General features: G+C 37.7%; 1 protein-coding gene across 3 annotated transcripts in view; it reads left to right on the top strand.

Moving 5' to 3' along the window:
• FGF14 (fibroblast growth factor 14) overlaps positions 1–11,239 on the top strand; it is a gene marked incomplete at both ends in the record, with an annotated part of 678,725 nt that extends 667,486 nt beyond the window's left edge. For all 3 annotated transcript variants that reach the window (XM_080689523.1, XM_080689521.1, XM_080689522.1), the window contains 2 exons: positions 3,685–3,883; positions 11,103–11,239. In XM_080689523.1, the coding sequence (XP_080545649.1) occupies positions 3,685–3,883; positions 11,103–11,239 (336 nt within the window). The remainder of the gene's footprint in view (positions 1–3,684; positions 3,884–11,102) is intronic.
• Positions 11,240–15,748: the final 4,509 nt, after the last annotated feature.

Here is a 15,748-nt window from a genome sequence, read left to right as displayed (position 1 = left end):
GAAAAGATGTAGTGTTGTAATTCCTTAAGGAATACACGAATACAGTGCTTCTTCCCTGTTGATAGTCTTCATTCCTTGCCCTATTGGACTTGGTCGATTCAGACATTGTCCTCCTCGTGTGCTGATGGCGATGTGCTCAGCATCCGCCATGCTGTGTACACTGAGGCAGTAGTGATCAGGTACGATGAACATCAGGCCTCCCTGTGGATCAACACTGCCAAAGCTAGAGGCCCTGGTGTTCATCGACAAATGATGGCCACCAGTGATGGCCACCAGTGACCACCTCACCAGCATGATCCAGACCTTACCCAGGGATCCAATGTCCAGAAGATGGTGCCATCCCCTGACCGTCACTGAGCGACCTCCCAGGCCAGCCCTTCCCATGCCACTCCTCGCTGTTTTTGAGATGGACTTTAGCTAGTGGATAATAGAATTGGATGCCTTGGCATACCTCAGTAAAAGACAAGTGACATGCCAGAGTCTAACCTACTCATCCTAGAAGGTTTAGTTTCTACCAATAGGGTGTACTCATTAGTCTCCTGGGGATATATGAACTTGCAGGATTGTAATAGTGTTCCTCTGCACGCTGGCCTGTGCACTGACGCAGGGAGATTTATTTATTAATGAGAGAACAAACAGGAGGATACTTGGAAATATATTAATGGAAAGCTAACCTGTTTGTTTGCATGGAATTTGACTTGAACCTGAGGTGGTATCATCTACTCATGAAGAAAGATCCAAATTCAGGAAAGATGCAGATTCCTTTGGGAGGGGCTCACCCCTTCTGGCCTTTTCAGTTTCACCATATTGGTTACTGTGTCTGTCACTTTTATCATGAAAAGCATCTCCATTAGCTAAACCTACTTCCACTGGGAAACATTAACTCTCAGTGAAGTGGTTAAAATTATGTCACACACTGAATAAGTTGTATCCTGCTAAAGATACAAATAATAATTTACAGTCTTAGGAGAAATGTTATAAAAGAAATTTTCTACATGCAATCAAGGCACATTCCTTATTATGGTCAGCATAAATTCAACACTTAAAGGTTTTGCTTTTCTTTTTTTCTTCTTTATTTTTTTCGGCACTGGGGATGGAACCCAGGGGCATTCTACCTCCGAGCTATATCCTCAGCCCTATTTTTTATTCTTTATTTTGCAACAGGGTCTCACTGAGTTTCAAAGGGCCTCGCTAAGTAGCTGAGGCTGTCCGCGAACCATGATCATTTTGTCTCAGCCTCCCGAATGCCAGGATTACATTCTTGAGCCACCAAGCCTGGCCTCCCTCTTCTGTTTTGTTAAATATATATTTTCTTAATTATTGGTGCATTGTAGTCATACATCTTAATGGGGTACAAGATGGTAGAGGCATGCATGCACACATCACTCATTTAGCCCTTCCCAATTCCCACCCCATCCCTCTACCCTCCCTCCTCATGTTTGGCTTAGTGATTGACTTTGATATGTTTATGAATGTATATCATGTACATTGGAAAATTTATCTCCTCCCCCTCCCACCATCCCTCTCAGGTCACATTATTTGCTCATCTATGGTTTTTCCTTCCTCCTCTAGATTCTTTTATGATCCTTTTCCTCCCTAGCTTCCACATATTAGGATAAGCATAAATTTCTAATTTTTTGTTGTGACTGACTAATCTCACTTAGCATAATGTTCCCCAGTTTCTTGCATTTCCAAGAAAATGACATAATTTTGTTATTTTTTATGGCTGAGTGATATTCTGTTGTGTATATATCCCATGGTTGTTGTTGTTATTATTATTATTATTATTATTATTATTATTATTATTATTTGACACTGGGGTTCCTGGAAGTCCTTCTACCTCCAGGCTACACTCCCAGACCTATTTTTTTTATATTTTATTTGGAAACAGGGTCTCTTAAGTCAGAGCAGCTGGCTTCGAACCTGTGCAGATCCTCCTGTCTCCGCCTTCCAAGTGCAGGGATTACAAGTGTGCACCACCACGCCCAGGCGTATCCCATGGTTTTGTAATTCATCTATTGATGGACATCTTGGCTGGCTCCATAGTTTGGCAATTATGAATTGTGCAGCTATGAACGTATATATGCATGCATTAATTTTGTGGTTTGGTTTCCATTATTTTGGGTAGATACCCAGAAGTGGTATTGCTGGATCATATGGTAGGTTCATTCCCATTCTTCTGAGGATCCTCCAAACTGTTTTCTAAAGTGGTTGCACGAATTTACAGTCCCCAAAACAATCTATTAGAATCCACACTTCTCTACATCCATTCTAGTTGGAGTTAGGTGAAATCTCAGGGCTCTTTTGATTTGCATCTCTTTGATTGCTAATGATGTTGAACACTTTTTCCATTTAAATTGGAGTAGCAGTTGGCAAAATTTTTCTCCCATTCTATCAGCTCTCTGTTGAGGTTCTAAAGAATGTATTCTTTTTAAATGCATATTATGTGTTTTATTATATGCTAAATATATACTCTATGTTAAATATATTCAAAATGCATATTTATTTAATAAAAACAAAAATTATTTTCTGCAGTGGTAAAATCCATTAAGGTCAAATTAATACCTTGTGTATAGTTTTGAATGCACTGATATTTTTAAAAGGATCAATGACAAACAAGCTCTGTTTTGCATCTGTGTTTTACATACGTATATAAAAGCATATTAACAGCTAGTAAAACTAGTGTCTTCCCTGGTCTGTAACTAAAAAGTTTGAATTTTGAAATTATATTTAATAATGGGCCCCCAGAAATGCATGTTGGTTGTTCTTTTTTATATTTTTATGGACATCCACATCATTATATCAATTGTTATTCAGTCCAAAATAAGAGGTTTACAAGTGTGTAAGAATCATCTGTGAATATTTGTGATTTTAATAATTGTAGATTAGTAAATTTTGTACTGCACTCAATCAAGGTTAAATGGGATTTAACACACTATACTCTTTCCAAAAATGTTGGGTGGCTTTTAATCAGGACAACCTTTAGTGCTTATATTCCCGACTTCCAAACGGGCTGTATGCCGTGAAATTCGGTAATTATTTTCAGCTCCCGCCTCTATGACCAGCTAACCTGACGCCTGCTCCAGCTTGTCACACAGCTTTAACTCTGGTGGCAACTTCCTCAAGAGACAGCTTAATGTCACAGTTTTAGTTTGAGATCTCAGTTTGTTTCTTTGTAGGAAAAATGTATCACTCTATAACATAGATGATCTCAGTAAGAACTGACAAAAATTAGAGTATCACATGATTATTCCTATGGAAAAATTGTCAAACATTATAAAATATCTTAAAGATATATTTTGTGTTTATTTCATTGTGAATATGTGATGCTATTTTAATGCTCCCTGTTTGATGTGATGGAATTTTACTCATTTTACTCTGTTCAAGTAAAAGTATTTAGTTTGCTCAGGTCTTTTTTTTTTTTCATTATTAAAGGACATCCATACTTTTGCATATATATATATATATATATATATATATATATATCCTCAATAGTATCTGATTCTTCTCAATTCATTTATATTAAAAATATACAAACATTGTTATGTACAGGAATAGATATATCTAGGTTTCCTGACCAAAGAACTGGTGCTTTCCCCATGATGGAAGAATTTCTGAAGATTAAACTAAGGGCACAGTGAAGACCCTGTTCCTTGCTCTAACTTTCTTCTTTTGTCTCAACAGGAACTTTTTACCCCTGAATGCAAGTTTAAAGAATCTGTTTTTGAAAACTATTATGTAATCTATTCATCCATGCTGTACAGACAACAGGAATCTGGTAGAGCCTGGTTTTTGGGATTAAATAAGGAAGGGCAAGTTATGAAAGGGAACAGAGTAAAGAAAACCAAGCCAGCAGCTCATTTTCTACCCAAGCCATTGGAAGGTGAGTGCTACACCGTGCGTTGTCCTTATCAGATTTGCGTGATTTTTTCTTTTTTTACATTGGTAAGTGTCTGCCATAGCTACAAGGCGCCTTTAGAGAATGTTGAAAAAAGTCCTGTTTTTTTATTCGGACAGATATTTATACAGATGTCTATTTCAATTGTTCATTGAAGACTTGAGGAGTTGGGGGTATATGCCAGTGGTGGCACAGCTTAGGTTTTGTACCTTTGAGACTGAGTCCAATCCCCAGCACCAAAAAAAAAAAAAAAAAAAAAAAAAGGATCTATGGCCTTTATATACTGTGTGCATGTGTGTGTGCATGTGTGTGTGCTTGTATGTGTGTGTGTTTATATTTCTTCCAATATCTCAAATCCTTAATGCCCCAATGACTATAATCTCTAGGTAATTTTAAGCAATTAATTTAAAAAATTAAGTGTGTAATGGTATTACAAATCTATAATGATAACAGTATTAGAAAAAATAAGTTTTGTACATAGAATTAAAAACATTTTCCCACTTTGATCTATCTAGGTTAAAGTAATTACATACTTGTGAATTATTATAATTGAAGAAATTAAGGTAATAGTAGCTTGACCCTTAAAGAGCTTGTTGGTTTTACATATCTCTTTCCAAACTGCATAAATTTTTCTTTCTAAAGTATTTTTTCTTTGCTAAAATAATTTACCTGCATTTCTATGTAAACAAAGGAGCCCTCACATTTGCTTTGATCAGATTCCAAGGCACAGGCTACAAAGTTTGGCTAATTAATTAGAAACATCTGTACCTTTCTCGTTAATGAGTCTGCCAGAAGGGTCATTTACTCTTATCTATGTAGCATTTGTTTGAGAACTGCAAAAGAATTTGGTTTTGAATCATTCAGAACTGTTTTCTGAAGACATTAATGAGAAAGAATAAAGAGAAAATAGTTCAGTGTGGGGAAAGTTCCCCGGTTGCCAAGACCAGCTCCTTGGCTAAAAGAACCAAAACAGTAACAACCACAACATCAAATAGGTCAGCCAGGCACTTCCACAGGTTTCTTACATAGCTTTCTCATCATAAGACAAAGACTTGTTATGGCCGAGATATCCACAGAAAATTTCTCCTACTGGTTTCAAGACTCTGATGCTTTTTAAAAAGAAAAGTGGGAGTGACCCCAGTTTTTTTTTTAATGTGAGTTATAACTATTAATATTTAGCTTTTAAAAAATAAACCCTGTAAGCAAACCCTGGTGGCATCATCATTTCTAGTTGCAAAATCTGTAATAATGTTTGATTTAAAAAGTTCACAATATCTATCCTTGAAGTCTTGTAAGGATGATAGACAGATTCAGCAAAGTATCCGGATACAAAATCAACTTACCAAACTCAGTAGCTTTTCTATACCCCAATCATAAATCCATTGAAAAAAGAAATCCGAGAAACAATTCCATTTATGATAGCCTCAAAAGAAATAAAGTACTTAGGAATAAACCTAATCAAGAATGTGAATGATGTCTACAGTGAAAACAGTTGTATGCTTTTGAAAGAAATCAAAGAAGACCTTAGATGGAAAGATCTCTGTGTTCTTGGATAGGCAGAATGAACATTGTCAAAATGGCCATACCAAGCCGGGTGTGGTGGCACACGCTTGTAATCCCCACACTTAGGAGGTGGAGACAGGAGGATCATGGTGGTGAGAGACCCTGTTTCCAAATACAAAAATATAAAATAGGTCTGGGAGTGTAGCTCGGAGGTAGAAGGGCTTCCAGGAACCCCAGTACCACCAAAAAAAAAAAAAAAAAAAAAAATGGCCATACCAAAAATCATCTACAGATACAATGCGATCTTTACTGAAATACCAATGTTGTTCTTCACAGAGCTAGAAAAAAGAAAGTACTGAAATTAATTTCAAAGGACAAAAGCCCCAGAATAGCCAACACAATCCTGAGCAATGTGAACCATGCTGGAGGTAGCAGAGTACCTGATTTCAAATTATACTACAGAGCTATGGTAACAAAAGCAGCATGATACCGGCACAAAACAGACACTTGGGCCAATGGAACAGAAGATACAGAGATAGTTGAAATAATTTACTCCTTCTTCAAGCCAGCTGCACCATGCTATTGCAGACTGTCTTGGACTAAACGTTAGTCAAGCTTCCATTTGTCCTGTAGGATTTGACTTTGATATCTCCCCTGCCCACCTACCTGGACCATTTGTAGAAAGAATCTTGCTGTGTTGAGTTTAAGTAGCATCACACATCCTCAATACCTGATCACTCTTGGCATCTCCTCAAATCCTCATCCTTCACCCTTGATAGCCAGCCACCCTGACCTGCATTCAGCAAAATCCTATTAGATCTATTTAATCAGAAGAACCGGGCCCTTGATTTTTCCTCTCGGGATCAATGTATCCGCTGACCTGGCCCTCGCTCCTTGCCCAGTCTATGTTCAGAATGGAGTTCTTTCTGCCCTGTGCCCAGGTCCCTTTTCCCCTAGAAAAATTTCTGAATAAAACCTGCTTTTGCCGCTTAAAATTATAAGTATTTTCTATTCAAATACTTATGTTTACTCTTTTTCAGAATATAAGATTAACAATAACAAAATAAATAAACTAGCTTAGACAATCCCCTCCCACCCTGGGAAAGCTTTAGTCATCAGAAGGAAAGTCTAAAGCTATCCTTGAAGCCTTAGCCATTAATGTATTTCACACTGGCTTTATAATCCACACCAGCTAGATAGGAATAAGATAATCTGAAATCATGAACAATTAACTTCTCATTCTATGAGTGTGCAATAAGATTTCAATCTTCCTAAATTGAAAAGGAAGCCTTATTATTTAATACCACCTTTATAATTTCAATGTTGTTGGATTCCTATCAGGCTTTTATTGGGGGAGAAGAGTATGGGGATTGAACCCAGGCACATTCTACCTCCGAGCTACACTGCCAATTCTTTTTAATTTTTATTTTGAAACAGGGTCTCACTCTTGATTAAATTTACCTCCAGAATGATCCACTGAAATCCTGACAATGAGCCACCAGGGCCTATCTTTGAAAAAAAGTTATTCCAGAGCCTGAAATGCAAGTGTATGATCCTCATTACATGGTAAATCCCAAGAAAAATTAGAGTCAAAATAAATTAGGAGTTTCTCTGTTCATCCCAAATAACCCATCATGATAAGGCTGTATTAATTCAAGGGAATTTTAAAATAATCAGTCCTACCAATATTCAAATGCAGGTAAAAAATTAAAACTAGTCCACAAGTAACTCTAGAAATAACTTGATTTATTTGCCACTGTGTTTTCTTTTGTTCACTAATTTTTTTAATATAAAAGTCATTTTATTTTATTTTTTAAGTACCACAAAGCATATTACCCATTTTATTGATGTACTTATCACACTATATTATTATTTATATTATTTTTTAACAATTTTTTAATTGAACATAAATAGTATACATTTATACTATATTTGGTGCCCTCTCCCCCGCCCCCGTTTTCCCTTCCCCCCTCCCACCAATGGTTGTCCAGGTTAACTATGTCTTATTCATAATTTTACACATGTTCAGGTGTAGACCCTCATTAATCAAGATCAGCCTTCCTCCTCTCCTATCTTACCATCCAAACTTAGCTAGTATTTCCCCTTCAATATCTGGAGTCCCACTGGTATCCTTTGTGTTTCCTAGTTTGGGCATATTAGAGGAAACATATGTATCTTCTCCTTCTGTGCTTGGCTGATCTCACTTAACATGATGTTCTCCAGGGCTTTCCATCTTCTTGCAAATGATATAATTTTGTTCTTCTTTATGGCTGAATAGAATTCCATTGTGTGTATTTCCCACAGTTTTGCTATCCATTCATCTGTTGATGGTGATCTGGGTTGGTTCCATACTTTGGCTATTACAAATTGTGCTGCTATGAACATAGGTATGCGTATGTTGCTGTAGTTCTCTGAATTCAACCCCTTTGGAAAGATACCCAGGAGTGGTATAGCTGGATCATATGGTGGATCTATTCCCACCTTTCTTAGGAATCTCCACACAGATCTCCATAGTGGCTGAACTAGTTTGCATTCCCACCAACAGTGTAAAAGAGTTCCTCTTTCCCCACATCCTCGCCAGCATTTGTTGTTGTTTGATTTCTTTATGCTTGCCTCTCTGACTGGGGTTAGAGGGAATCTCAGTGTAGTTTTGATTTGCATCTCCCTGATGGCCAGTGATGAAGAACATCTTTTCATGTATCTATTGGCCCTTTGTATCTCTTCTTTTGTGAAGTGTCTATTTAGTTCATTTGCCCATTTCTTGATTGGGTTGTTTGTTTTGCTAGTGTAGAGTCTTTTGACCTCTTTGTATATTCTGGATATTAGCCCCCTATCAGAATGGTGGCTGGTAAAGATCCTTTCCCATTCTGTAGGCTTCCTCTTTAGGTTATTGATAGTTTCCTTTGATGAGAAGAAACTTTTTAGTTTGATGTTATCCCACTTATTTATTCTTGCTTTAATTTCCTGAGCTTTGGAGGTTTTGTTGAGAAAGTTACTGCCTGTGCCAATATGTTGTAGTGTTGAACCTATGCTCTCCTCTACTAACTTCACAGTCTCAGGTCTAATTTCTAAGTCTTTGATCCATCTTGAGTTGATTCCTGTGTTTGGTGAGATATAGGGTTTAGATTCATCTTTTTACAAATGGTTAGCCAGTTCTCCCAGCACCACTTGTTGAAAAGGCTGTCTTTTCTCCAGCGTATGTGTTTGGCCCCTTTGTCAAAGATTAATTGACTAAAGATGTGTGGGTTTGTTTCTGTATCTTCTATTCTAATCCACTGGTCAGTATATCTGTTTTTGTGCCAGTACCATGCTGTTTTTACTACTATTGCTCTATAGTAGTTTGAAGTCTGGGATTGTAATGCCTCCTGCGTGTTTCTTGTTATTGAGAATTGCTTTGGCTATTCTAGGTCTTTTCTTTCTCCATATGAAGTTCATGATTGATTTTTCTAGGTCTCTGAAGAATGTCACTGGTATTTTAATGGGAATTGCATTGAACCTATAGATCAGTTTTGGCAAAATGGCCATTTTGATGATATTTATTCTGCCTATCCATGAGCACGGGAGATCTTTTCATCTTCCAAGGTCTTCTTCAATTTCTTTCTTTAATGTTTTATAGTTTTTGTTGTAGAGGTCTTTTACATCTTGGGTTAGGTTTATTCCTAGGTATTTTATTGGTTTTGAGGTTATAGTGAATGGAATTTTTGTTCTTGTTTCTTTCATTGTGGATTCGTTGTTGGCATAGAGAAAGGCCACTGATTTCTTTAGGCTGATTTTGTAACCTGCGACTTTGCTGAATTTGTCAATCAGCTCCAGAAGTCTTTTGGTTGAGTTCTTTGGGTCTTCCAGATATTGTTCACTAATTTTATGTTTTTACTATAGACAAGAATTGACTAAATCTCTAAAACCTTACTACTTAACTGTATAAGTTAAGTAGTAACTTATATAAACTGATATAAACTTATATAAACTGATATAAAGGCCAAAGGGCCTTTATATCAGCAAACCAAGGTACAATTTAGAAAGCAGATCTTTCGTTGTGCATCCCTTAGGAGACCTCTGAGGCTCTAATGATATAATAATATAATAATGTCATTTGGTGCTTCAACTTTATGTTGAGCTGTTGTGAGTGTTGTATGTCTGGATGGAAATAAGGAAGACAGAAATAGAACTATTCATCATCATTTGAAATAACGACAAGACAGACATATACTTATATACAAAGGTGCAGGCACTATAATAGCAGAAGTTATCACATAGCTTATTGGATAGAGAAAAATATTTTTGAACTCTTGCAATCCATATAGGATATGAATTATATAATTGGAAATGTTAGAGAAGATTAGGTACTTGATTAAATATTGATACTGTAGGGCCTTCATATCTTTTCTACAACTTCATAGATTATCCAAATCAATGTTTTGATGCTACTGTCTTTTAATTTAATCAGTAGTGGGAGTAAGAGATCCAATTTTGCTTCAAGGGTGTGGGTGAGGTTCTTTGACTGCCTTGGTAACTCACTTAACACAGACCTGAGGTACATTTGCATTTTTGAGTATATGAGCTGCTGATAAATCACACATTGATTTCACAGGTAAAGTTCTACTACCATGAACAAAGAGGATGCAAAAAGAAGTTCATCCTAATTGAACATAAGGGCCCTTCAAAAATACCTCCGACCTCCAAAACCTAAGTAGCAGGCTGGACAGCTCTCCTGCGCTTTAATTTTTGATGCTAGATTGTTTAAAGTTAACTAGTTTTCCACAAGTAATGATATTCTTAAAATGTCTATTCCTAGGACTTTCTCAAACCTTTTCCTAAGAGCCATGTGAACTCGGTATAATCATCTTGGGGTGTCACCAGATACTACTGAGACAATTCCTCATAGTTCCCTCAGCATGAGTCGCAGCTATCTTGCCATTCAGTGTTTGTGCCCTATATGACATGAATTATTAGATTATCAGCAGTCTACTAGAAAATGAGGCATAAAAATATGAATGCCAAACATTGTCTTCAGTCAGTTAGCGTTCTTGGTCCACGGCAGCAGGTAAGATTTGTGAATCATGCTTTCCACCAGGATTAAGGAAAGGGGCCTCTCTGTCCTTGCTTCCTGTAGCTTTGACATGGACACCAGAGAGACTATGTTGCATTTGAACCACTGGAGAAAAAAATAATTTAATGATCATGAGTATACATATCTTAGCTCAAAAAGAATAAATGAAATGCAAAGTTCAAGTGTTAATAGTAGTGTGTCATGGAAGGGAAGATTGAGTATTTCTTTCTGTACAGAAATTAAATGTTGGCCCTTTGAGAGAGAGAGAGAGGGAGAGAGAGAGAGAGAGAGAGAGAGAGAGAGAGAGAGAGAGGATGTGTGTGTGTTTGTGTGTGTGTGTGTGTGTGTGTGTGTGTGTGTGTGTTTCATACTATAGACCCACAGAGAGGCCATAGCTACTTAAACTTTCTCTCCTAGACAAAAGTTCCTCCATACTCAGGCACATATTTTAGGTACATAACCCAGAGAATCTGGAAGAAGGGATGGCCTCTCTTTGTGGGCCGCAGGTGACCTCAAAACCGAAAGTCCCTCCGGTGGGGTTCTTTCAGGGTAAACAGAACGGGCAATGCCGAGAGGTGTGTGTGGAAGAAAAGGTCTCTCTGCACATAACCAGGCAATGTCTCCTCTCCCTCCTCTTTCTTCCCTCGCCAGTTGCCATGTACCGAGAACCATCCTTGCACGATGTTGGCGAAACAGTCCCGAAGGCTGGGGTGACGCCAAGTAAAAGCACAAGCGCGTCTGCTATAATGAACGGAGGCAAACCAGTCAACAAGAGCAAGACCACATAGCCAGACCCTCACAGGTGTGACTTTCTCGTCCTGAGCACAGGCGAGCGATTTATCCTTACCAGACATTCCTGCTCCTTGGCTGCAGAGCCAGCGGCGGGACGCCAGCCGTGGCCCTTTGCTGACTCGGGACTTCTCTGTTGCAAGTGGATAAATCTCAGCCTGTGGGCCCCCACACAAGAAGACACCTGGATTACCAGCCAAACTCAGACCATGGAATGCCCTACCAGATATGGAATGCCTTTTTAATATATTTTCTGTGACTGTGACACTCCATGTGAACGACATACTTCACAAGTACACTCGATACCTTGCCTGCTGACAGCTACCCATAATCCTTTTTGATTCCTGTTTCGGCGAAATCCATGTGTTTAAGTTCGATTTTGTAGCACACAGATAATACCGAGTAATTTCTAGTTAGATGCTGTAAACCTGTGCTATTATGGATTTCTCTTCTTCGCGTTTTTACAGGGCTGCTTGCTCCACGTCCGTGACCTTTGGCGGGGACTGCGTCCCTCTACATCTTAAGTGTCGTGGTGACTTAGTTCCGAGAGCAATCAGGGAATCAGGAAGCCTTCTAAACCTATTATTACAAATTGCATTCTATAAAAATTAAGATCGTTGTCTCTGGCTCACATTACCGATTAAACACACATACACGCTAGCTCTATCCAGTGTCAGAATCTGCCCCCGTGGTGGGCAGCGCTTGAGTGGGACGAGGTCAAACATGGGAAGCTCTCTAAGAAACGTGTTTGACACCCCTTTTAGTTTCTCCGTGTGTGTGTGTGTTTTATACATATCACAAGCTTACTGGTAATGGTAACATTTGCCTTGCCCAGCGAGCAAGACCCACTGGTTTTTGAGAAAGTGGGTCCAAAGAATTCTGTAGGCCTTGTAGGCCTGATTAAGGTTCATTTTTCATCTGATGATCCTCATTATTGGGAAAAAAGGACAAAACGATCCAATCATTGACAACCTACAAGAGATGAGCTACCTAAATCCATTTCTGACCTACTCCTTCCAGTTTTTAATGAACCGAATTCGATGTCATCCCTGTTCTGGAGTTCCTCCCACACCCAGCCACGCATGGGCAAGCGGCTGTGGTCTTCTTTTCTGCAGCAGCAATGCAAACGTTAGTTATAAATTAGACTTTAATATTTTTGGTGTTTAATGACAGGTTTTTAAACTGGACATATTAGGAAAAAATATTTTTTTTAGCTCAGCATGCTGAGTGCGGTACTGTGGATCTCACCCGTACATACCTCTAACTCAGCTTTTTGGAGCCACGTGGCCAGAGGCTGTGTTAGTGGTGCCTTGTCATGATCTCAGAATACTGTCTGTTGAATTACCCTAGATAAAAATAAAGGCAAACCAACACACTCAAATATCAGGTTTGGGGCCAATTTATTTGCTTTTTAATTTTACTTATTTTTTTTTTTTTTTTTGCTTTCCGAATTTTCTTTTTGGTTGAATACTGCTAATCTCTGAAATTAGGGAAAACAACTATAATGAAAGACCATGAAGAGTTGACTACCCGGTGAAGAGTCCATGAGAAATACTGAACATTGGATATAAGAGCTTTAAAATGTTTCATACTAAATGGTTTGAAAATATATTTGTTAATTCTGTGTATATTTAATAAAATTCAATGTTTTCTTCTCAGAAGAGTTGAGACCAAATGGAACCTCATTTATAGGGACCAATACATGGGATCGGTGTACTGGCCTCCTCTGATTATCTCCATGCAGAAGAATGACCCAGTTTCCATTTTTGCCCATCTGCACTGTATTTGCTGGGAAATTATTTAGTCACATGCTTTCATAAATCTCCATGACACCCTTACCCAGCATTGAAAATTTTGGGCCTGCGTAGCTGATTAAAGGTTCAGTATCAATTTAATTGTTTGTTTGTTTCATTTTCATATGGGATACCATTTTAATAAATAAAATATCAGCATAACATTTGGGTAGATTTATTGTGGATAATGCCAAAATACAACAAAATGACTCCTTTGACCATTCTTGGTTTGGTGTTATGCCATTTTAAAACCCATTGTTTTTAATAGGATAAGCTAAAATGTATTAGATGAATTCCATTAACCAAGTATTTAAGTAAGGGATATAGCTTATAATGTGTGGCAAACTATGAATAATTAACTTGTACTTACAATTAGATGGGCTATGGATACTGCTTCCACATATGCAAGCGTGCATGTGCGTGCCTGCACATGCACACGTACACACACACACACACACACACACACACACACACTGAACAACCCCACCTATTTGATTTGATCATCAGCCCAACTTGCTGGTTTCCCTCTCCTCAATAAGCCTGTTTATTGGTTATAATTAAGACAAGATTTATTTTTTAAATGACTGAGATTTATGTAAATGTGTACCCTCTGTTTTGTTTTTTATGAGTTATCTACTAAATTCAAGGGAGATTTTCCCTGTGACTGGATGTCAAAATACTTTCCTCTAACATATGTTTAGACATACTGCAGATGGGTCCTCATTATCTGTAATTTAGTTAGATCTTCACCGTGTGTTGGGATCCCCTGTTGTATGGAAAGAGGGTGGCACTGAACTGCATGTAGTACGACCTGTGTACCAAGATCTGTTGGTATGTATTACTCGATTTACATACAAAGCGTTTGTCTGCATTGTACAGTCTCTGTGTTTATTATCGTTTGTTGTATTTGCAAATACAACGTATTGAATAAAATATTTATATGATGGCATATGAGAAAACATCAAACAATTTTATGTAACAAAATGGCATCGCATCACCCACAAATATAGAGAAACGTCATGTAAATAAGATGGTACACACAATTTTCCCCTTACCATGCCAAAGAAAATTTTAGCTCTTTGACAATACCCCTCTTGCCCTTCGTCCAGGATAAGACTTCACCTTTTTTTTTTCCTTCAGAAATTAAGTTTGCTATTAAGTGCAACCTGTCACTATTGATACTCTGTATAGTAAATATGATGGAATTCATTTGTATTCATAGACCATGTGTTTTGTACCTCTATGTACATATGTCCATTGTATGAAGTCTCTCTAATACCCCATTCCTTCTGCATGCATATCTGGTGTGGGAGGGTCATTGCTACTGACTTGTTATGTATGGGAGCAGTTTGCTCTGCCCACCCCCAACAGTGCTCAGAAATGTTAATTTCTGATATATCAAGTGACATTTTTGTTTTTTAATAAGTTTACTTTCTAATATTTTCTATCACACTGCTTAGAAAACTTATTGGAGACAAATAAGGCAAATGACCCCTTAAGGAAAGAGGAAAGGGGGACTGATCATCATTTCATTGTGAATCCTGGAGAATCTTGAGATTCATGCTCTGTTTGCCTGGCCTTAGTGTTCTGGGGTGGGATAGCTAAGGAGAAGTATAATGGGCCCCAAAGATGCTTGATCGACTCCTTTTAACTGCTGTCCTCTTGACAAGGAAGAGGAGTTTCTTTTCCATGCCTGGCCACTTGCTTAACAAATGCTAAAAGCACTAAAAAAGTTGTTTTTCATGATGACTGATATAAGATTTGGTCCTCTTAAAACAACAACAAGAACAACAAAACTATAAAAAAAAACTTTTTTAAAAGTTAGAAGGTATTGTTATACCTAAAGTTCCTCCCCTGATATTACAGGGATAATTAATGTTTGATACCTCCCCAAGTAAACAAGAGAGAGACCAGATTGACTATGCTTCTGTTTAGAAGGAGGTAAAAAGTACTTAAGATAATTTTAAATTTTATTTTAGGAAAAGGCTCTATCCAGGGAAAACCATTAGGCCAACTCTCAGTTATTCTGCAAAATGCAAGCATCATAACAATCCATAATGCAAAGCATTTTACTTTAAAATAAAATACATCTCTTCACTTCTGAGGCGACATAGAGGACCAGGTGACTCTGGAATATCAAGTCGGCTTCAGAGTTAATGATAGTTGAGTCTGTAAACTAAGGCTGAGTCATACTTTGGTTTTGCTTTATTCTCACTTTCCATTTGGTGTAATTCTGATGTCTACTGGCAAAGATTGTTTGCATTTGAGGTGGGGAAGGTAACTCCTTCTGATGTACTACTAGATCTAAATGATCTTAAGGAGCCCAGAAAAGCCTTAGGAATAATGATTCTCTTCTTATGTTTTAGGACTCTGGTTGACTTTTATAAGTCCTGTGGAGAAATTCTTCAGTGGTAGTTTACCAAAGAAGCAGAGTTAGCACCCTTGGAGAACATGTTGCCCCTCTCCAGTTGAAAAAGATAAGCCAATGAGATTTGCTTATTTTCTCCTGTGCATTTGGTTTTGCCCTGCCTTTTGTAAGAGGGTGTTTTTATCTTAGTGATGGAATTTAAAAAATTAAAGCATAAAATTACATTTAAGGAAGGTAGAAACTGTCTTTATAGATAACTATGTTTTGTTCAACCTACAACATAAAGTTAATCACTTCTTATAGATATATTGATGCTGACATTGCTAGAGCCAAAACCACACTTGTGT

This window comes from Muscardinus avellanarius, assembly GCF_963383645.1.
Source record: "Muscardinus avellanarius genome assembly, chromosome: 2".
Classification (NCBI taxonomy): Eukaryota; Metazoa; Chordata; class Mammalia; order Rodentia; family Gliridae; genus Muscardinus; species Muscardinus avellanarius.
This window is presented reverse-complemented; position numbering and strand designations above follow the sequence as displayed.